Here is a 22,700-nt window from a genome sequence, read left to right as displayed (position 1 = left end):
AACTCCTGAAATCACACTGGATGGAAGCAAATATGTTCTGAGTTCCCAGCCGGTTTGGGATACTTAATAAAACCAAGGGCTGAGGCAGGAGAGATGACTTGTATGCAGATAAAATGCTTACAGCACAAACAGAACACCACATACAAGCTGGGTGGGTACAGCCAGCCGGCTGTAATCCCAGCGCCGAGGAGGCTAGGGGTCGGGATTCCCAGGGCAAGCTGGGTAGGTAGAGTCAGCTGTAACCCCAGCACTGAGAAGCTAGGGGCCGGGATTCCCAGGGCAAGTTGGCCATCCGGACTAGCTAATTGGTGAGATTCAGGTTCAGTGACAGATTTGCCTCAGAAAATAAGGTGGAGAGGGATGGAGGAAGATGGCAGATAGCAGCCTCTCCACACATATAAGAACACACAAGCCCATGCGGTCATGCACACATATCCTCATACAGACAACATGTTTACATGGGAACTAAACAAGCTAAAAATAAACCAAGGACCGAGGACGGCACTCCGTGGTTGACACATGTCAAGCGTGCACAAGGCTCACCTGTGTATTGGCCCCGGAAGGAGACTCTTTCCTTCGGCCTCATGCTACCTACTGATCTTGTCCCCTCCTGTGCAGCCTGGGGATGCTCCTCAAAGGTCCTGCTCTTCTCAGATGACAGCCCAGGGGAGAGCGATTTAAATTCTGAGCCTGTGTGGAAAGGGAGCCTCAGAAGGGGCAGGTGAGACGCTCGAACTGCTTGAGGAGTGAGTATGCAAGGGCAGAGGTCAGGGGGATGCTTGTGCTTGGGTCTTGGGTCTTCCCAAGGGTCCACACCTCCAGAATGTCAGCCTGGCTTTGTGGCTATCATGCACCTGTGCAGCAAATCCAGGAGGTGCTTTCATTTCTATATGGTTTATTGTCACTTTATCTGCTTGGAGCAGGTGACAAACTGGCCAGGGACAGGAACTGGGGTTGAACCCCAGTTCGAACTCCACAACTGTTCTCTGTCAGTGAGGGCTCTGCAGTGTAGGCGTCAGTGTCCCCAGCAGAAATATGTCCACTTGCAATGGAGGTTAGTGACCCTCGTGAGGCTCCCTCCTGATGGTGGCTGCATAGTCTCTGGGGCTAGGACTAAAGATGTGCTTGTCCCAGAGCACAGCCCCAGCCCCACACATACATACAGAGCACCTTCTCCTGGCTTTTCCGGGTTCCCTGGCCACAGAGCCAATGCACTGACAGGGGTCCCCCAGAAACCAGTCCCAGTCACTGGTCACTTACTCAGGAACAGTCTGGGTACATCCCGAGGCACAGAGGAGGACCTGGCTCGCAGTCTTCCTGTTGGCCCAGCTGGTTCTATACCATTAGGCTCAGCAGACAACCTCTCTGTGGATTTACTAGCAACATGGAAGAGAGAGATGACATGATTGGTTGAGGCAGCCTCCACAGATGACCATGGCATAGCTGCACCTCTGCCATAAACTAAACAAATGTGGATGGGACATAAGTGTCTGAGTCCATGCACCCAGAGAGGGCCAGAGGTGGGCTAACTCCATAGGAAACGGAGGTAGGAGCTGGGGGCGGTCTTCTACCTGCCATAGCGGGAGCCCCAGGAGGGAGAGGAATCCACCAGTTTGTCCTGGGTCCGGGCGGAGTAGTTGCAAGCAGAAGCTACAGGAGCTGGGTTGTCTGGGTGTGGCCGATGCAGACTGTCCTCCAGTTGTAGGCGGAGCCGTGACACCTCTGCCTGGAGATCCCTGATGGCCTGGCTGGACCGGGGAGGAGAGAGAAACAAGAACATCTGAGCCAGGAACAGTTATCGGTCCCCAGTGGTGCCTGAATGGGGTGGCTTTTGTTTTTGCAGGCACAAGATCAGATTGTATGGCCCAGTGACTCTGGAATGTCCCTTACCACACATCTGTCCAAAGGCACAGCATAACTCGAGGAAATAACAGTGCCTGTTCTGGCCTGCTAGGCTCCACATTTGCTAAACTCTCAGGGTTCTATGGCCTTGCCAGTACTGCTGAGAACAAACCAAACAACACCCCAACACAGACCCCATGCACGGAGCATCCCTAGAGGCTGGGCTTGGCGTGGCCATCTTCCAGGCTGAGGCAGGCTCTGCATCCACTCTGTGTGTGATACCGAGGCTGGGGACTGCACTCCGGATCCCTGGACTCTTGATTGGGCGTCTCCTGGTGCCACTTGCAGACACGATCTCTGTGGTGACTGCACAGGAAGGCTTGGGGATCTCCCTCTGGTCATGTCCAACTAAGCTGTGTATGCACCGGACATGGGTCTCCTAGGTGATCCCCAGGGAGATGCTTGCTGGGGTTTCCAAGGCAAAACCCAGGGGCCATGGTGACTGCAGGAGTGTGAGCTCCCAGCAACCGGTTAATTCTGGGACACAGAGCTTGGATTCCTGTCACCTGTCCTCTGGCTGGGTCTGGCGGGTTCTTGGGCTTCTTAACTTAACACTTCAGTTACCTGAGGTTCAACAAGGACTATAGTTCACCTTTGTTTGTAGATTCACTCCTGACCCCACCCAAGAGCCAGCCAAGCAGCCAGCAGAGTGCTTCAGGTCCTCCTTCCCTACATGCCCCAAGTATCGACCACCAATCCCCAATGCGTGCCAGCACAGCAGGCCGCCAATGGCTCTTCTTACAATGCCCTCTTTCCTGAGTCCAGAGTCGCCTTTCGGCTGTTGGCGCATCCTTCTTGGCCTCCGTGCTGACCCCAGTAGCAGGCAGGGAACTTCCAGAGCACACAGTGACATGCCACTTTGTCACCAGGCTGCTCATTGTCCTCAGGGCCAACACAGTCACCCAGCACTCACGGGCGCTTCCTGCAAGCTAGTCACTGTACAAACTGCTGCCTGTAGTACTGAAGGCCCTGCAGGATCTAGGCCACCAGGCCCACCCTAGCGGCTCTGACACACAGAGCATCTCGTCTCTCGTCATGGCCATCTGGTTCTTGAGAGGGGACACCATCCTTGCCTCCCAGCACTTGGGCAGCAGTGCGAGCTTCTAGGACTGTAAGATGCTGAGCTTCCCAAAGCTGAGACCTGTCCAGTCCCTTGCTGTATCTCCAAGGCCGAGCACATTGTGAGCAAATGTATCACTCTATGTGTCTGTTTGTCTCTCTGCACACGTACACACACACACACACACAAACACATGCACACACACACGCACACACACCACATGCTCATACACACAGATGTGTGTGCACACACATGCACACGCACACACACATGCACGCACACACACACATGCACACACACACACACACACACACACACCTTCGCTGAGGTCCAGGTAGAACGCGGGGGTAGAGAAATTCAGTTTAGACCGTGACACAGAACACCAGTGCTGGGCAGGACTGTGCACAGGGCAACAAGCATGACTGTACTGGACAGGACAGCCTTGCAAGGTTCCCAGTGTATTTCAAGAGTTAACAGAGGGTTTTCTATTTGATCAGGGAAGGATCTCAGCAGAAAACTCCTGAGAGAGGTGACAGATTTTCACATCTAATCCAGGCTTGTCTAGAACCCATAATCCTCACAATTCCATCTCTCAGGTGTTGGAATTAGAAGGTATGGCCCCCATGCCTTGCTCAGTTCTAATCTGAAATATAGACACTGCACAGCAGGGCTAGTAGGGGGTGGCCTTAGAGTCAGAAAGGTGCACCTGTCAATCATTTCCCATTGGATGGACAAGAATCCTTGAAGTCAAGACCACTGAGGTTCCATAAAACAGCTGTGAGCTAGGAGGCAAGACCTGGACACACCTGGACCCAGCAAAGGCCCCTTGAATGTGTAAGGCAGGTAGACACACTGCCACGGCCAGCGTCCTCCTCGTTTCCGTCCCACAGCGAGGTGGAGTTGCCCGGACTGTGCCCACTTACTCGCGCTCCGTCCTGGTGAGGAGGAGGTTGGCAGTGCTTTCTGCTGCTCCATGGTGCACAGAAGCAGCTGTGGGGGCTGGGGCAGAGGCTGGGCTGGTTGCTCCACTACGAAGTTGCTGTTTGGAAATCTGCTTCTGTCTCTTGAACTCAGACCTGGGAAGTCCTAAGAGAGGTAGAGAGGCCATCATGAGCTGCAGAGTTAGGCCTGGGAGCTTCAGCTGAAAAAGAGATGTGTGTGTGTGTGTGTGTGTGTGTGTGTGTGTGTGTGTTGTTCACTAGTGCATGCTGGTATCCTTGGAGCACAGAGGTGTCATATTCCCCTGTGGCTGGAGGTGTAGGCAGGTATGAGAGCCTGGTGGAGGTGCTAGGAATAGAACCCAGTTCTTCTACAAGAGCAGTAAGTGCTTTTAACCACTTAGCCATCCTCCCGTCCCTGTGTGTTGTTTTGTTGTTTCTGAGGCAGGATCTCTCCCTGCCCTGGGGCTGCCAATTTCACTAGACTAGCAGGCCACTGTAATCTCCCCACCTTGGCCTCCCTAGCACAGTGGCACTCACTCTCCTTTTCACATGGGTTTGGGGATCAAACTCAGGTCTTCATGCCTGCAACGCATGCACTTCACCAACTGGGCATCTCTCCCCCACTTATCTGTAATCTTTAATCTGCTTGTGGTGAACCTCCACAGTATTTCCCAGTCTGAAGTGCAGTACAAGATTGTTTGATGCTTCGATTCATACGGTTTGGTCCTTCCCAGGCCGCAGCCTACCCAGGCTCCCCACTCACGCATCTTAGCCACTGGTGCTTGTTCCTGCTGGCAGCTGTGTGCTCCTTGCTGGAGAGAGTTGTTCAGGCTGGAGCTATGCCGCTGGGTTCGGCTTCTGGGTGTGCCAGGCTCAGGCTCGGGGGACCTTCTGGGAGCCACAGAACCCCTGGCCTTGGGACGGGAGGCACCATCACCAGGCACAGAGGCAGTGAGGTGCTGGGCTGATGTCCCTGGAGTGCTGGAGGCCAGGGAAACACTGAGGTTAGACAGAGGCGCCTCAGGCCATGGTACCCAAGCTGTTCTGTGCTGAAGTGTGAACTCAGCCTTAGGGCTCCTGTCTCCAGTGAGTGTCTCAGGATATCTGGGGCATCCTTGTTCTTACATTTGATCATAATGCACCCAGCAGCCATATAGGGAAGAAGCAAAGTCCTGCTCATCTCGTCAATTCGAGTCCCTCTTCATGAGCACACCTGAGCAGTCAAACGGGCCCCCCGGTGGCCAGTGCCTGATGTCTCCATGGTGACTGCACCACTGCTGTTTCCTCACCCTCTGCTTCCCCTTGAGTCCATCCTGGTCTCTCTGCACCCGCCTCCCAGATACCCTTCCACTCACGGCTTCTGCCATCTCAGTATCCTCCCTCACTCCGTTTACTCCTGAACTTGCTTGGTAAAACTATTTCCCAGCAGCTGCTAACGGACTGAACAATATTCTTATTCCTGGAGCCTCTCTTCCCCCGTCAGTACGACAGGAACAGGGACCATCACTGGGGCTGAAGTGATACCTGTTTCTGGGCCACCACAGACACTTGGATTTTCAAGATGTCCCAGGCTTGTGAAAATGGTGGGTTAGAATACCTGATATGGGAGAGCCGGTGCTCTGGGGTCTGGGTGAAGGGTGACACTATGCTGGTTTCTGAGCCCACGAAGCCACTGTCTGTCTCTGGTGACACCATCCACGGCTCCTAGAATAGGCCATATCTATTAAGTTTGAGGAAAATACTCACATGCCTTGGGAACCCACAGGCTAGTGTAACACTCCCTGTCTCAAGAGGACCCCGAGAAGGGCTCGGTACGCTGAGGACTGGGCTCCACTTGGGCTCCTGGGAACGATGCTCAGGTTTGCAGGGTGTACAATGAGAGGGAAGAGGTGGAAAAAGCCTTAACCCAGAGTCTTATGGTGCGGGCAGTTCCGTGTGCCGCAGAGACGCTCAGGACAACATACAACATGCACACACCAGAACATGACTTTAAAGCAGGACGCAGGCAACATGTGAGTGATGTCAGTGCTCTCAGCATCTAGAGTAGAGACCGCCGAGCACAAGCTCATCAGGACTTCAGACATGCGTCCATGTGCATGCACGTGTGTATTTGTATGTGTAGGTATACATGTATGTAATATTGTGTTGTTATACATGTACATATGTACACATTCACACACATATACAAAGCCTCTGGCATTTTATCTGTGGCCTGTCACCCTTGCGACAGTTTGGCAAAAGACACAGTTATGAACCAGGTCCCAGCTCTGTCACACTGTGACATGCACACACGTCACAGCTCTGGAAGGAGCACAGGGCTGGAGGTGGCACTGGTGGGCAGGCTTATGGCTGCAGGAGCAGTGGCACACGAGAAGGATGGCACACGAAAAGGGCCAGGGTGAGCAACGGCCGGGAACAGAGCTTACACACCAGGAAGTCCTCTGGGCCCCTGCCACAAGCACACTCACCTCAGTGTGGGAGCCGCCAGGCCGAGGCAGAGCGTTCCGAGGAAGGCGCTCTGTGGGTCCACACTCCTCCAGACTGGTTAGGCTGCTCTGGTGTGATGCCACGGGTCTGGTGCCCCGTTGAGACACCTCAGCTGTATCCGTGCCTGGGGTATACCTGTCTCGGGTCATGGATGTCTGGAAGCTTGGCGGCTTCACGGACACTACCTGCCCCTCATCCTCCCTAGCAGGGAAGGTGAGAAACAGCATCTGAGCCCCCATGTGAGCCAGGTGACCCAGATCTGGGGCTCAGCCCATCAGTCCAGGGGACATCCCTGGGATGCATCATGGCTCTGTCACCTAGCTATGTGACCTTGGGCATGGCACTCTCTGAACCTCATACTCTTAACTAAAAGGCAAGAAGCCACCTAAACTCACCCAGTACACGATAGCAGAAACACTGTGAGGGTTATGGCAAAAGCAGAGTTTTCCAAAGCCCAAGGGCTCACACGTCCCCTTCCCTATGTTAGCTAATTCCACAGACTTCCATGGACTCAAAAACACAATGTTCTTAAAATGGAAGACCAAAATTTTGTGTTGCAAACATAAACTTTAAAATAATATGAGAACCATGACAACAATATCAAAGGCCAGATGCCTTTTGCTGTTGTTTGGTTTTGTTTTCCTGAAATGGGATTTGAACCCGGGGCCAGTGCTCTACCCTGAGCTACATTCCTAACTCCTTTGCTTGTGCTGCCAATGGTCACCCCTGTGTGGGAGGCCCAGGGACTTACTGGATGGCAGCCCTATGGCCTTCTTCAGCCTGAGCTGGGCGTTGTTCTGGTGGCACCCTTGTGGCTTCTGCTTTCCTTGAAGCCGTGGCTGAACTATCAGCTTCCAAGGTACCATGTTGACCCTGCTCCTCCTCCTCCAGGTCCTCCTCATCTTCCACCTGCAAGGCTCCTGGGACGGACTTCACACTGAGGTATCTGTAGGCGGATGCCCAGAGAATGTCACTTCTGCTCACGGGGATAAACAAGACCCAGTGTGGCCAGCCTCCATCCTATGGGCACTCACCGCTCCAGAAGGCCATGGAAGTCCTGCTCCACCTGAAGCCCCCTGTCCCTGAGTGGCGCTGGGAGCTCTCTCGGGCTTTCTTCTGCTGTGAGGCTGCCCAGGTTCACCTCCTTGTTCATGGGGGGTGTGCAAGGGCTCCCTGGGGAGGTGGCAGTGGTGGCAGGCTGGGCCAAGCAAGAGGGGGATAGAGAGTGATCATTCTTAGCACCTGCCTCTGCCATCCTGTGTCACACGCTGAAGAGCACTCGGTGTGACACCGGAAGACTGCAGGGGCTTCATGACTGGCTGCTGTGATCTGAGCTCCTGGCACCTGCCAGGCATACTGCAGACACGATTTCTCCTCGATACCCCAGCACACACCTCACACAGAAACCGAGGCTGTTGTAATGCATTAAAGCCATACAGAAGCTAGAGTAGACTGTCTGCCAGAGGTACCTGTCCTCGCTTCTTCCTCTATAGTCTGGCCACCCGGGCTTCCTGTCAGCACAGGTTGTTCCATGTGCAGGGCAAGGCTCAGGGGGAGCCCCCAGCCCCAGGGCCAGCCTTCTCAGCCCACTCACCAATGTGCTAGCCCCACCCTGTCACCATCTGCAGGCATGTCACCACAAGCCAGAAGCAGGAGCTTAGGGACACAGAGCTGCCACTCCTGCCATATGTGTGATCACAGCCCACCAGCCCAAGGGAGAGAGCGGCTGTCCCAGCAGACCATGGTGGAGAGAGAGGGCCCCGTTGAGTCTGTATCTAGTGTCTTAGCTTTGTGAGGGACACCCCTTGTCCCGTACTCCAGGCTGGGCGCCTGGAAGCCAACCTGGCTGCCTTTTCTCTCACTGCCATCCAAATCTGACTGAATGAACCTCTGAACCTTGTCCAAGTTCCTGGAACCATCTCTCCCTCTGCTGTGTCATGTCTTGTCCCAATTCTTGTTGACCCACGGGAGCCGAAAACCCAAGGAGAGGCTGATTCCAATTGGAGATATGAGCTGCAAGCTCATCACAAGGCCCACGCTAGTGTCTCCAGGAATGTGGCAGATGACAGCCTCCCCTTTCCACACTCAGGCCACAGTGCCCTTGCCAGGATCCTTACCCTACTCCATGACTCCTTGCTCTCAGATCTCACGTAAACATTCTCCAGAGACAGTTTCTGTGCCCCTTCTAGTGTCCTCCCTTATTTCCATAGAGCCTGGACTTCTCTTTCAGAGTGCTGTCAAAACGATAACTCTATAGCTAGTTCATTTCTAGTTCGAAAACTCCATAAGGACAGAGGTCACCTTCTCCTCCTTCTCTTCTCAATGAATCCCCACTGTGTGTCATGGAATCTAGGCTATGGTACACACTTGCTAAATATGTAAGTGAAGAAATTAACATAGAATAAATAAAAGAAAGAAATGGGGACTGACCCAATGCGATGGGGCAAAGCAGTACCTCATGGTTGGTGTGGACAGCTGGCAAGGAGACTGGTCCTGAAGGCATGGGAAGGTGAGCTGGCCAGGACAGGAAGGGCTCGGCGGAGGTGCTGTCCTGCAGGGCTGGCTCTCTTTGGGTCTGGTCCGTATGGTTCTGCAGCTCTTCCAGGCGCTGCCCCAGCTGGTATATCTCTGCCTCTAGTTCCCTGGAAGGGGGAATACCAGCATGGCAATAGGTGTAAATCAGAGAGCCTAGGAATGTCCTCTCAGGGTCCACATAGGCCACTAATAGATGGCACCCAGAACTTCAATAGAAAGATGATAAAGCTGAGAGTCAGGAGGCCTCAGCTCAGTACCCTCTGCTACCCCCATGCTATGCGACTCTAAGTGTACCCCAGTGTCCTCCCCAAAGACAGAGGCTTTGCCCGTCTCATCTCCAAAGTGATGATTCAGCATCTAAATGAGCTGGGTTCTCAGCTCTAGCCAGACAGGGACTCCCTCTGCTCCTGGAAGTCAGTGATGTGTGTAAAATGAATCCTTCCTGGACACAAAGGGAGTCACGACTGTCCCACATGTCCTCCAGGGCCTCTCTCCAGAACCTACCTGCAGAGACTGAGGGTCCTGGGACTACTGCTGGAGGCATTAAGCTTGGGGTTCGGGTGCCGCTCTCTGCAGGCCTGAAGGTATTCTGCCTCAAGGGCCACATGGGCTGCCCTCAGCTGCTCCAAGCTCTGAAACAAAAGGGCAAGGAGCTCTGAGCATCTTCCCTAGGGGCTCCATGCTCACATGATGGATAGGTGGATGCTGGGGAGCTGGAGACTCTCATGGGGCTTGAGAAACAGGTTGTGTCTGGGCACCTCTGGGGGCTTCTGCCCAGATGGAACTCTTTGTCACAATACACTTGAAGCCTAGAGATCAGCCCAGAGGTCACTGGCTCTTCTTTGGAAGATTATAGGGCCTGTGGGACCTTGTCCGAAGCAGCATCAAATCTACTACCACTGTGGCCCCATAAGGATCTAATACTCCAGAGGGCCCAGATCGTCACCCCAATCTAAAACTGCACCATTCAGAACACAGAAGCCACCGTCTTACCCAGTTCTTACAGAGAGTGAGGGAAGATGGCATTGTCCTCCCACACCATACACAAAGGGGACTGTCGCAGTGGCTCTCAGAAAAGCCCTCTATGTTCACTCATTTTCACTCCAAGAGAATCTCAACTAGAGATAATTAGCCAGTGAAGCACAAAGTTCACAGGGTAAGTGAGCAAGTTGTACAGGCAGTACTTGGACCCAGGCCCAGCCTCAAAGGGTCCTCTGCTAGGCCCTCGTAGTCGTAAACACAAACATAGCCAATCGATACATGGCTGTTGGTCTCTGGCCTGTTCTTCCCTTTCTATATGAGCCTAGGAAGAGATGGAGGCCACCAGGAACCCAGAACACAGTTTCCAGTCATCTCCCAGAAGCCCCAGGTCCCTATACATGGAGGAATGAGGATGGAGAGGAAGACAGTGACATTTTAAAACTGTCATTTGTGGCAGGAAAGACGGCTTCACAAGACTCAGGCTAAGTGAAGACAGATAAGGACAAAAATAACACGTTCTCACTCACACGTGAGTATGAGTGAGTGTGCTAAAAACGCTGGCGTAGAAGAGGGAGCTATGGCCACTAGAGACTGGGAAAGGTCAGGAAGGGAAGGGGAAGGCCGGCCTCACGCCCCACAGTAGTGAGGCAGGAGGAACACACTCTGGTGTTCCGTGTTATAACATTATTGCAGACTTTGGAGCCGGAAGAGAACTGAGTGTGGGGGCACAGGCCTGTGATCTACTTGGGAGGTTGATGCAGGAGGATGACAAGCTTAAAGCCATCCTGGGTAATTCAGTGAGATGACTCAATGATAAAGTACTTATCACTCACACTTGGTGACCCGGATTCAATTCCCAGACCCAGGTCAAGTTGGAAAGAGAGGAGTGACTACACAGAATAGCCCTTGTACTTACACACACACACACACACACACACACACACACACACAGTGTGTGTGCACACATGCATATTCTCTTCTCTTCCCCTTTCACCTATACCTACACCACTAATAATAAATAAAAATGTGAAAGATTTTCCTTTAATTTTAAAGTAAAGAGAAGGCTGAACATACAGTTCAGAGGCGGAGTCTTTGCCTAGTGTACACGCATGGAACCCTAGTTCAGACCCCAGTACTACAAAAGCAAGAATAGAAAGAACTAGAAAAGAGGAATTCAAAAGGTTTCTGATATAAAGAAGTGACCAGTAGTTGAAGAGAGGGAACTAGAGTTTGCTACACACATGTATGAAGTCACTAAACTGTATTCCATAAATAAAACTGCTGTGTCTATTAACATTTTAAAGGAATTCTTTTTCAGACAAGGTCTCATGTAGCCCAGAGGGCCCTAAAACTCCTTATAAACCTGAGGAGAACTCTGATCTTCTCGCCACCATCTCCCGAGTGTTGGGATTACAGGTGTGAGGCGCCACACCTAGTTTTGTGAAGAGCTGGGGCTCAAACTCAGTACTTTACACCTGCAGACAAGCACTCTAGCACCGAAGAAATGACTTCAGTTTCCAAGTCATGATCCCCCTGGTGATGCGCTACAATGCGCCACACACCCTGTAGCTGGGGACTGCTGTGGTATTTGTCACAGCCCTGGAGAACATGCATGCCATGGTGTTTCTGTGGTGTTTGTCACAGCCCTGGAGAGCATGCACGCCATGGTGTTTCTGTGGTGTTTGTCACAGCCCTGGAGAGCATGCACGCCATGGTGTTTCTGTGGTGTTTGTCACAGCCCTGGAGAACATGCATGCCATGGTGTTTCTTGGGGTCCTGCATCTGCTGGCTGAAGCTAGATTTCTGTTTCTCTGTCTCCCTGCCCTCGGCTGGACTCTTTCCCCATCAACTTCCATTGACTCCGCCTATGAGAGGGACCTGGAAGAAACTCTGGAGTGGAGCAAGGATCCCTCCCGGGTCACTGCCACCTCTGTGGGGACTCTGATCTCACCCACACAACGCTACCAGTCTTTCCCAACATGAACTCCCAGGTTTGAGGACCCCACATCAGACACATCTGGCTCTAACTACCTAAATCCTGCGTGCAAAGGAGACAAGTCTGCCCTCAAGCAGCAGTCCTCGGCCCCAAGTTTTGGGAAATAATGGAAGAGTAGGTCAGAGGGCAAAGCCCTTTTCTGGAGCCCGGGGGTGACGGAGGAGACAGCAGCCCTGGCTCAGTGTGCACTCGGCCGTCTACGGCTATGGAGTTTGGCTTCACTGTCCCTTCTCGCTGGGCTTCTGTGCCCTCGTAGTTAAGCAGGGTAATGGTCGCAGGTCCCCTGTGGGCTTTATGATGAAGAGAGGAGACAGCAATGGCACACCCAGTGTGCCTTCAGCAAAAGGGACGCAGAGACTCAACTCTGGGGACAGGCTATCTGGGCACTGCTGCTGCAACACCACACTGGGTAGTGGTACCTTGATTTGGTCCTGGGGTGGGAGATGTCCGGCCAGTACCAGCTCCTTGAAGGATTCCACCTGGACAGCAGAAGGGAAAGAAAGCAAGAATCTGAGTTCTAGCCCTAGTGTTGCAGGAAAAAAAAAGAACAGAAATATTTAAAATAAAAATCACAATGTCTATTTATTGAGGAACTAGGATAAACTGAAATAGAAAAATCTATATAAATGAATTATAGCATGTTACTTATATAATATATAAAATAGAAATGTAATATGAGCTACATATATTATATAATCAAAAGTTTTGTGGAAATTAAAATGTAAAAGGAATAAATGAAATTAATTTTAATAATATATATTTTTCTTTTAAATTACATTATGTGTGTGCATGTACACACATGTAAGGATGGGTGGATGCACATGTTTGTCTGCATAAACATATTATGTTGTGCATATGGAGGCCAGAGGACGACTTTTAGGAGTCAGGTCTTTCCTTCTACAGTGTGTGTGTGTGTGTGTGTGTGCGCGCGCACACACACACACACACACATGCACTCCCTGGAGCTCAAACTCAGGGTCACTGAGTTTGGTAGTAATCCCTTTCCTGCTGAGCCATCTTGTTGGCCCTAAATATTTTTATTTGATCACAAATATCATTTTGATACGCAATCAATTAAAATTACAAATGAGTTCAGTGAGAGATGCTGCTGCTGTTGTTTTTACAGACAAGGCCTTACTCAGCCCCCTAAGCAGGTCTTGAATTCACAGTGACCTCGCTGCCCCAGCTCTCCAGCGTTGGGGTGCCCGGGTGAGCTTCCGGCCTGTGAGGTAGACAAGTCCCACTCTGAACTCTAGTGTTCTGTACAACCTCACTCAAACCTGCTCCACGTCAAGAACACAGCAGCGGTTCCCGGAGGACATCAGTCATGCCCTGCCCTGCTAAGAGACCTGACTGCGAAGAGCTGGCTTCCTAGTAGCCGTGAAATGACCGCTCTACCACAAAGGAGCTGAGAAGCACCGGGCACGGCAAGATGTCAGACACAGGGAAGGGTGTGGCTGAGTCAGCGTGAATGGCAGGTCCCAAACAGAGCTGAAGAGACCAAGGCAGGCGGTTGAAGGGGGGACCGGCAGGGACGGAAGTGTTCTAACTTAGACCTTGATGGCCGCAGGACTACGACACAGGAAAACACATGACTGCTCACATTTGAAATGAGCAAAGTGTGTGGTAGGTGAACTAGACCTCAGTGGAGCTGTTACCTACCACACACCCCAAAAAAGGAAAGAAAGTGTGGTAGTGGGGAAAGACACTGGCTTTCTGGACAAGGTAAAGGCATGATTAGGTTTAAATTTTTGTAATGGAGAGTGGGAAGCTCCAGGCCCAAGGTAGAATTCAAGGCCCAATAGAACATCTTGTTTACTGACTTTGGGCTAGCTTACTTTATTTTTCTCTCTGTGGACTTCCCCTCTGACCCAGCACCCCCACTTCCGTTTTCAGAATGTGGTTAAGGCGTTGTGTCTTCATGAGACACCTTTGGAACAAGGCCAAGTGTGAAGTTAGACAAAGACCTACAGACAATTCTGAGCGGCAGCATAGCAGGGTTGACTTCGGTAATAACAAACAAAGAAGGAGCAGTTTGTCACAAATAGGGAAAGGTCAGGTGGAGGTCAGAGAGAGCTGAGGGACACCCTATGAACAACCATGGAAGCCCCCCATGCCTAATTGGAGAAACTGGAACAACAGAAGGGTTGTTGCTCAAGAGACAGGGCCAAGCTCATCCTGGGTGACAAGGGGGACGGTCAAGTCCCTAGAAGGCTGAGTTAGTCCTCATGCAGGCGGAGCACAGACATCTGGGGCTGGTGGAAGCATCTCACTCACATACATATAGGCTTCATAGACAAGGTGTCTCATGGGGAGAAGCAGGGGTTCACTCACCTTTGCTAGGAGTCGGCTGGCCTGAGAGGTCAGTGCCTGGCTCTGTCCTGTGGCAGGCTGGTCTGTGACAATGCCCTGGCTCCGAGGAAGCCGCCCTGGCGTGGCCATGCTGGGGGATGAGGAGGGACTCAGGTCTGCTCGTGGGGACGGCCACCCTGGAATACACAGCCGCTGAACCCTGGGGCTGAGGACAGTTCCCAGTCCACTGAGGCTGAAGGCCTGAGGCCCCTCAGACCACCTTATCATCAGCTATAGCCTGACCCCTCTGGCGACCCTCCCATTAGCCCAGGAAGAGGCCTGGCCACTGTGCTGCTCCATTCCCAGAGAAAATGAGGCACAGATCTACCCTAGAAGAAAGCTAAGAGGGGGTGCAGCCTGGGGTATGAATTCTAATTCAGGGAGAAACAGATTCAAACCCCGGTCCTTTTCTTTCCAGACTCTGTAACTCTAGTCTTTGCCTCTCTGAGTCCCAGGTCTCCCAACTATCATGGGGTTATAAAAGGTGTACTCCTCACCAGCTCTGTGGGGGAACTAACCGAAGTCACACGTATCCGTCAATGTTAGGGGTTACAATGAGTGAAAATGTTCACACCAGAGACAAGAGGCCAGGTGGCTTAGCTAAGGGTCTATCTACTTAGCTGTTTAGCTTGGTCAAGTCAGTTGGCCCAGAGAGGGCCTTGGCACTCTGTTCCCCTGGCTCTAAGCCAGTGTCACCCCAGGGTAGACCACTAAATGTCCTGGGACAGAATCATGAGCAGGAGGACACCAAGAGCCTGGCTCTTTCCCCGACTAACCTGCGGCCTCAGAGGCCTGTGGATTCTGTGCAGGCCCAGGCCCCCACTCTGCTGATCTGGGTTGTGGGATAGAGAAGGACAAGACCTTGCTTCCTTGTGGCATCGACCCAGAGCAGATGCTCTGACTGGGCTGAGGCGGGTCTGAATACAGGTGTACCTGAGGAAGAGGGGGGCAGGGGAGCGTCAGGTGAGGGCAAGCAATGCATCTGTCATTCGGGCTTCATCCATCCTCTATGCAGGAGCCCCACACTCGCCCACACTCGCCCTGGGAATCACAAATACTGCTTTTCATGATGATGGTGCCTACCCTGGGCAGAGGACTAACAGCCCCTCCCTGTTCCCTTTACAGAGGTTCTGGAAGGGAGACAGGCAGGGACTACTTTCCCCAGTTTTCTTGATTTTCCTTTCCTTTTTCTTTTTATTTATTTTTCTCTCATATAACATATCCTGACTACAGTCTCCCCTCACCCCACTCCTTCCAGCCCTTCCCCCTCTCCCCCAGATCCTCCTTCCCTCCTGAGGACATCAACTAAACACAGCATAGCAAGATGCCATAAGATTAGGCACACACCCTCCTATCAAGGCTGGACAAGACAACTCAATTGAAGGAAAAGGGTCCAAGAGCAGGCGAAACAGAGACACCCTCACTCCCACTGTTACAAGTCCCACAGAATCTCAAGCCAAGCAATCACAGCAATATGAGGAGAACCTAGAGCAGACCCATGCAGGCTCTGAGATTGCCACTTCTCTCTCACAGTCTCTGAGCCCCTATGAGCCCTGAGACTCTGAGAAGTTCCACAAGAAGTTCCACAAGGTCATCAGCTAAGCATCTGGACCACATCACAGCACCACTCTGACAAATTATGCTGCTAATAGTAATTGTTACTAATAATATGTATTATCTTACCTATTTTAATAACAACACTGATAACAGTAAATAGTAGTAAATGGCTGTTTGGATGTATGAAGGAGATGTCATGCACAGAGCAACTCTTCTAGGATTATTAATTATCACAGCAATTAACTAATACAGTTGCCACCATTTCCACCATTACTGTCACCATCATCATCATCACCATCATCATCATCATCATCACCACCATCACCATCACCGTCATCATTACTACCGTCACCATCATCACCATCACCACCATCACCATCACTACCATCATCATCATCATCATCACCACCATCACCATCACTACCATCATCATCATCATCACTATCCTCATCACCATCATCATCACAGCCATCTTCATCACCATCACCATCATCACCACCATCATCATCACTATCCTCATCTCCACCATCATCACTATCACCATCGGCATCATCACCATCACCATCATCATCATCACCATCATCATCATTACTATCACTATTCTCATCACTACCATCACCACCATCACAATCACTATCATTGTCACTGTCACCATCATCACCATCATCATCATCGCCATCACCATCATCACCATCATCATCATCACCATCACCATCATCACCATCACCATCATCACCATCATCACCATCATCATCACCATCATCATCACCATCACCATCATCACCATCATCACCACCATCATCATCACCATCATCATCATCACTATCCTCATCTCCACCATCACCACCATCACCACCATCATCATCTTCACCATCAGCCTCCATCATCACCCTCCACCTTCAACATCCTCCCTGTTCTTATGTGTATGTGGTCACCATGAAGATGATCACCATCATCATCATCGCCATCACCATCTCATCACCATCATCATCATCACCATCACCATCATCACCATCACCACCATCATCATCACCATCATCATCACCATCACCATCATCACCATCATCATCACCATCATCATCACCATCATCATCATCACTATCCTCATCTCCACCATCACCACCATCACCATCATCATCATCTTCACCATCAGCCTCCATCATTACCCTCCACCTTCAACATCCTCCCTGTTCTTATGTGTATATGGTCACCATGAAGATGGGCCATGAAAAAGCCACACTCCTGTATGCCTTGGTACCTATTTAAGAGCTCAGTGGGCTGTCCTCTGCCACCCCAGGACCTAGGGGCTCCACAGCCTCCAGACAGGAAGCCTCTTTGCATATGCTGTCTTTGGGCGCTGGCTGTTCTGAGCACAATTTGGTGGCGCTGCCTCCCCCACCTGCAGACTGAGCCTCCCTAGCAGAGAACAAAGCTGGATTTTCATAATCCTCAGTGCCATCTGCTCAGCTCTGCCTGTGTGTGGGGGTTCCACATTAGCACCCCTGTCTTCCTGAGGTGACCCAAATCCCATGGGAGGCCGTGCCCTCTTGAGTTTCCTGCCCACTGTGCCAAGGCCCACCTGGGGAGCCAGGCAAACCTGGCAGCTTTCAGATCCAGAGGATGAAAACGGGAAGCCGAGCCCCAGGCCTGTCGAACTTTCCAGAGGAAGTGAGGAATAGGGAGGGGACTTAGTCACTGCTGAGCTGCATGGGCCTGTCCCAGTTGTGACAGACCTTTCTAGGCACAGTGGGCCCTGTGGTGATACTCTGAAGCCCTCAGGACTCTGTGCAGGGTAGACCTGTGATTTTGGGAAATGTAGGGTTAAATAAATGAGTATTCTGGGCACAGATGGGGTCTCCAAGCCTTTCAGATGGTAATGAGCTTTATGAGTGGGCAAGAGGGGAGGGGGAAGGAATGCTTCAACTCCTCTGAGCACAGAAGCCCCCATCCCCACACTGCATCCCAACCAGAGCTCCTGTATCCAGAGGGAAATCCCTTCAGGAACAGTGTAACATCATCCCCCAATTCCTGCTGGGGTGTTTCTGTCTCCTCAACTGTTTCACACCTCCTGCCGCTGAGGGTGGGGAAGCAGGAGCTGGGGAGAAGCAGCAACAAGACAGCAAATGGTGACACCCTCACAGACTTGAGTAAGAAAAGAGAATAAAACTCACCCATGATCCCTAACTCATTCTGGTCCCCTAAATCATGCTCCCCAGCCCCTGATTCCATAGATACTCCTAGGGCTAGCCTTGGTTTTCCCTGGGCAGCTTTTCTGACTGCAAATTCAGTGAGTGTTGGCTTGGTTTTGGCAGAGTAAGTGCACTCCCCTAGCTCTGGCACCAACGGGTTATGAGACCCTGGACGAGTTGCTTAACCTCTCTGAGCCCAGCTGTAAATGACTTAAGCTAGCAGCCAACAGAACCACTGACGGCTCTTTCTATCCCATGGCCTTCCTGGCTGTGGACCTGTCCCACACACCATGGCAGGGTTTGAGGCTTCCCAGACCTCGGGAAATAACACCATCTGGCGTGAGCAGATGAGAGGACATTTCACCTTTGTGTTTCACACATGCCGTGGGGCGTTCCTGTCTTAGCCTTGTGTCTGCAAGGACAGGAAACCAAAGTAATTTCTTAACCGCTTAATCAAACCTTAATCTGAGCCTGGACTCTTGTTCTGCCAATGTTGGTTGCTGTTGCACTGGGTTACGGTCCCCAGTTACTCAGCACAGAAGTAGCCTAGGTAATCAGGTAAATTCCAGTCTGGCTCCCTCTTAGTTGGGTCTAGCCTTTCCTGCATCACCGTGGGCTCAGACTGAAAGGGCTGGGGAGGTCCTGGAGAAGTCATGTTCACAGATCCTTGTGAGAGGCAGGAAATCCACAGGAGCAAGGTTCCCTGATATGGGCTTTGAGCTTCAAACATGGGGCTCAAAAGGGAGGGCATCTGTGGGCCCTGGGCCCTGTTCTCTCCTGCTGGCTGGGACCATCACTCCTGGAGCAGCAGTGAGGCTGGGCTGGATGAAATTCTGAGCGATCTTTAGTGCAGTCACCTGGACAGAACCCACTCTCCTCTGGGGCCCAAAGAGCAGCTGAGAGTGGCTGGTCTCTCCTACAGCTGACTCTGTGAGCCCTCTCTGCAGACTGCCCCAGCCTTGTTCCTGACACTTCCTCTCACTGCTAGGAGCTCTGGGGCACCTGAAGATATCTGATCACAACTCTCAGCTCGTACTGTAACCCAACATACGTCCCAGGAGACTAGGTGAGCAGGGTCCCTCCTGCATCTGGCAGGGCCACATGTGTAGGGACAGAGAACTCTGGTCCTACAACAGGCCCAGGTCTCCTTCTTGCTGTGGCTGCCTTCACCTGTGTTCTCCAGAAGTGGCTGAAGACTTGACAGGGGACCTAGGGTAGGGAGCATTCTGTAGGATACTGGGGTGCTCTCCTTCTAGGGGGACAACCAGAGCAGGAAATGTCCCATAGCTATCCTGTCTGCTCTATGCTGTCTGCTTGAGAAAGCAGGGGTATGGGGAAAGCAGGAAGCTGAAGGGGCCACAACTGGCCCACTTCCTGCCTCACCCCAGAAAGAGGAAGGTCCCCATAGAGGGTTCTCAGCCTCCTCTAGAGACAAGCCAGGGTGGGAGGCATGCTGGCCTTCAGGACATTTCACCTGCCATGCGTGGTACTCAGTTCCAGCTGGATACAAGGAGGAGGATTATCTTTGTCAGGGAGACATGGGGGAAAGGTAAAAGTATGATTTGGGAAGAACAGGGCACCAAAGATGGAGCAGAAAGTACTGGCTACAGCCCTGAGCTTAGACAGGCATAGCCATCGCCTGAAAGTCACCCAGCCGACGAGGAATGTGGCTAGGAGTCAGCCTAGGTAGTCATACCCAAAGTCACAGAGAAGGAAACAGCATCTGGTGACATTCCTGAGTACACCAGCCTCCATCACTCCACCACACAGTAACAGTGAGAGAGAGAGAGAGAGAGAGAGAGAGAGAGCCCAGGGATGGCTAGGTTATGCCAAAGTCACCTAAAGGCCCAGTGGTAGTCCAAGGACTCGGGTCCTTCAATACAGAGTCTCACTAGGGTAGACCATCTCCCTAAGGATCCAGGCTCTTGGCTCCCCGCCCCCTGCTCAGCCCACTCCAGCCGCTACCTTGGCCCCAAGGCGAAGCTGGTCGATAGTGTTCTCAGCCTCCGCGTACTTGGTAAGGAGCTTGTGATAGTCCTCCTGTAGAGAAAGAGCGCAGTCATCCCAAGCCACACATGCATGAGGACCCGGGTTCCATCCCCAAAACTCAAGTAAAAATGTCAGGTGTGGTGGCACTCATTTGGGGAGGCAGAACCAGGAAGGTGTTTGAAACTCTCTGGCCAGCCAGCCTAGCTGAATTGAGGCAAAAGTGAGATCTTGTCTCCCTCACCCCTCTTAGGGAGAGGCTTAGGGCTGACTGCTGGCCTCCATATGCAAGCATCCACACATGTATCCACACATACATGAACATGTGCACAAGCACACACAAAGGACAGTAAAACAATTCTTATCTACTCAGGACCACTGGCTTTACACAAAACCCAAGTGTCATTGAAGCAACTCACTGTAGGAAAAAACAAAGCAGATGCCATTTGCTGCCTGTGATGTAAGAAAAGCTCCTGAAAATAAGTTGTTGTTGTTAAAGGTCAGATTCAGGGTGTGGGGCTGGCTCAGAGGGTGAAGAGCCTGCTGTGCACTGCTGTGCACTGCTGTGCAAGTGTGAGGACCTCATTCAGATGTCAGCACCTGTAGCAGAGTCAAGCCTGGAGCCCAGCATGATGGCTCATGGCTTTAATCCTAGCACTTGGGAGGCAGAGGCAGGAGGATCTCTGTGAGTTCCAGGACAGTCAGAGTTATATAAAAAGATCTTGTCTCAAAAAATGAAACAAACAAAGCCAAGTATGGGGATGCATGCCTACAGCTTGGGGGAGGAGAGAGCAGAACCCATGGACTCACCAGCCTGCCAACTTAACAGAATTGTGAGCTCTGTCTTCACTAACAAAATACAGTGGAGAGTGACACAGGAAGATGTTGGATGGATTTCAACTTCTCAAATTATACAAGAGGGAGGATAGAAAGAAAGAAAAAGAAAAAGAGGAAGGCAGGAAATATAGGTGAGGCCACCATAATAGGAGAATTCTGGGAAGAGGAAAGGCTCAGTCTGCAGTTGTCACCCAGACACAGAGGAAGCAAGATGAGAAAGCCTCACTGATAAAAGGCACAAAGCCATGTGGCTAACACAGACAAGAATTATGGGCTAATGTAAGATGTAAGCGTTAGTTAATAAGAAAAATAGGCCAACCAGTTTATAATTAATGTAGGCCTCTGTGTGTTTGAGACTGAATGGCTGTGGGACCAGGCAGGACAAAGACCTCTGTCAACAAATGGCACCAACATGGACAACTACATCCAAATAAAACCTGAGAGAGCTTGGAAAGTAATTCTAGACACAAAAGAACATGGTTAAACATCGCTTCTTGATAGCAGCATTTTCTCAGGTGGACTCTGTTTGCTAGAGGCAAGCACATCTCATTTAAGATTTCTTGACTCAGCTTTAGCTGCAAGAAACTTGCAGCTCTTTTAAGAGGCCCCACCACCAAATACTTAAATGGTGACAATGGAAGCACCCTTCTTGGTGGTGGCAGGAACCTTGAAACTCCATAGAATTGTGGCAAAACATGGCTCTGGGCAGTACCTCCACCATGAAGCTAGACTCTCAGAAAGCTAAGGAATGGGGTAGATACAGCCATCAAAGCCATAGCTTTAATCCTAGCTATATTGCTTAGCAAATTAAAGACTCATGTAGTCAGAAAAAGAGAGATATACAGTAAAGACAGAGTCAGACAAACAAAAAAAACCCTCTAAACAATTTATAATGTGTTTAAAAAATTTATGTAGGCTTGGGAGAGAAAAGAAAAAGGATAAAGTCCTTAAAAAAAGAAGAAAGAAAGAGAGTAGTTGGGTGTGGTGGCACATACCTTTAGTCCTAGCACTTGGGAGGCAGAGGCAGGTGGATCTCTGTGAGTTCAAGGGCATCCTGGTCGATAGAGTGAGTTCCAGGATAGCCAAAGTTACATAGAGAAACCCTATCTCAAAAAACAAAAAATTAAATATAAAATAAAAGAAATAGATTTTAAAATAAAGTCACGCAAAGATGAAAAATACACAGAGAATCTGAATACTGTATGTTTTTGTGTTGTCTTTGAATTGTTTGATGGCTGTGGAAGGAGCAATAGCTGCTAAAAGACATTTGCTCATAAATGCTAGATTAATACAAAAAATATATTTTGGAAATGCCTTGACTTCAAAATTTAATTCAAAAGATATGTGACTTTGGAGAATAGATTTTATTTTTGCTTCCACAGGAAATAAGAGGCTGTGGATTCATTCTGGGCTAAGAAAAATCAGGCTTGATCAAGGAAGACCCCCCTGAAAAAAAAACCTCTGATAGAAGTGGATGGTCCAGATGATCCAACATTTCAGAGGACCTCTGTTGGAGTTTCCTCTGAGTTCTACATCTAGAACAGTTTCAAGACTGTTGGCTGACATGATCAAGCCTCACAGAATATTCCAATCAGGACTTGACCATAATTCTAAATTTTCTAGGTCCTCATAAGATTATCAGAATCCCCAATCAGGCCCACATTCCCAAAAAAATCAATTATGGATGTTTGAAACAAAGGAGATTAGATTCAGAGGAGTTCTTGTTCGGAAAATAAAAAGGGGGGGATTAGTGCTATGTGACAATGGTCTTGTACCCTATAAAGATTTGTCACTTGTATTGGTTTAATAAAATGCTGATTGGCCGGTAGCCAGACATAAAGTGTAGTGAGGCAACTAGAACAGGAGAATTCTGGGAA

At 50.7% G+C, this 22,700-nt stretch overlaps 1 protein-coding gene across 4 annotated transcripts in view; it reads right to left on the bottom strand.

The window, feature by feature from the left end:
• The window catches only part of Akna (AT-hook transcription factor), a 46,290-nt gene that overhangs the window by 6,021 nt on the left and 17,569 nt on the right, over positions 1-22,700 (bottom strand). For all 4 annotated transcript variants that reach the window (XM_087904958.1, XM_087904957.1, XM_087904956.1 and 1 more), the window contains 15 exons: positions 19,966-20,040; positions 15,031-15,187; positions 14,237-14,391; positions 12,322-12,381; positions 9,430-9,557; positions 8,846-9,032; positions 7,425-7,588; positions 7,142-7,336; positions 6,372-6,591; positions 5,501-5,607; positions 4,667-4,884; positions 3,886-4,048; positions 1,572-1,748; positions 1,261-1,376; positions 544-690 (listed from right to left, as the gene is read on the bottom strand). In XM_087904958.1, the coding sequence (XP_087761084.1) occupies positions 544-690; positions 1,261-1,376; positions 1,572-1,748; positions 3,886-4,048; positions 4,667-4,884; positions 5,501-5,607; positions 6,372-6,591; positions 7,142-7,336; positions 7,425-7,588; positions 8,846-9,032; positions 9,430-9,557; positions 12,322-12,381; positions 14,237-14,391; positions 15,031-15,187; positions 19,966-20,040 (2,269 nt within the window). The remainder of the gene's footprint in view (positions 1-543; positions 691-1,260; positions 1,377-1,571; positions 1,749-3,885; positions 4,049-4,666; positions 4,885-5,500; positions 5,608-6,371; positions 6,592-7,141; positions 7,337-7,424; positions 7,589-8,845; positions 9,033-9,429; positions 9,558-12,321; positions 12,382-14,236; positions 14,392-15,030; positions 15,188-19,965; positions 20,041-22,700) is intronic.

This window comes from Myodes glareolus, chromosome 3 (genome assembly GCF_982192425.1).
Source record: "Myodes glareolus chromosome 3, mMyoGla1.1, whole genome shotgun sequence".
NCBI classification, from domain to species: Eukaryota; Metazoa; Chordata; class Mammalia; order Rodentia; family Cricetidae; genus Myodes; species Myodes glareolus.
The sequence above is the reverse complement of the archived record's forward strand: the minus strand, read 5'-3'. Positions and strand labels throughout refer to the sequence as shown.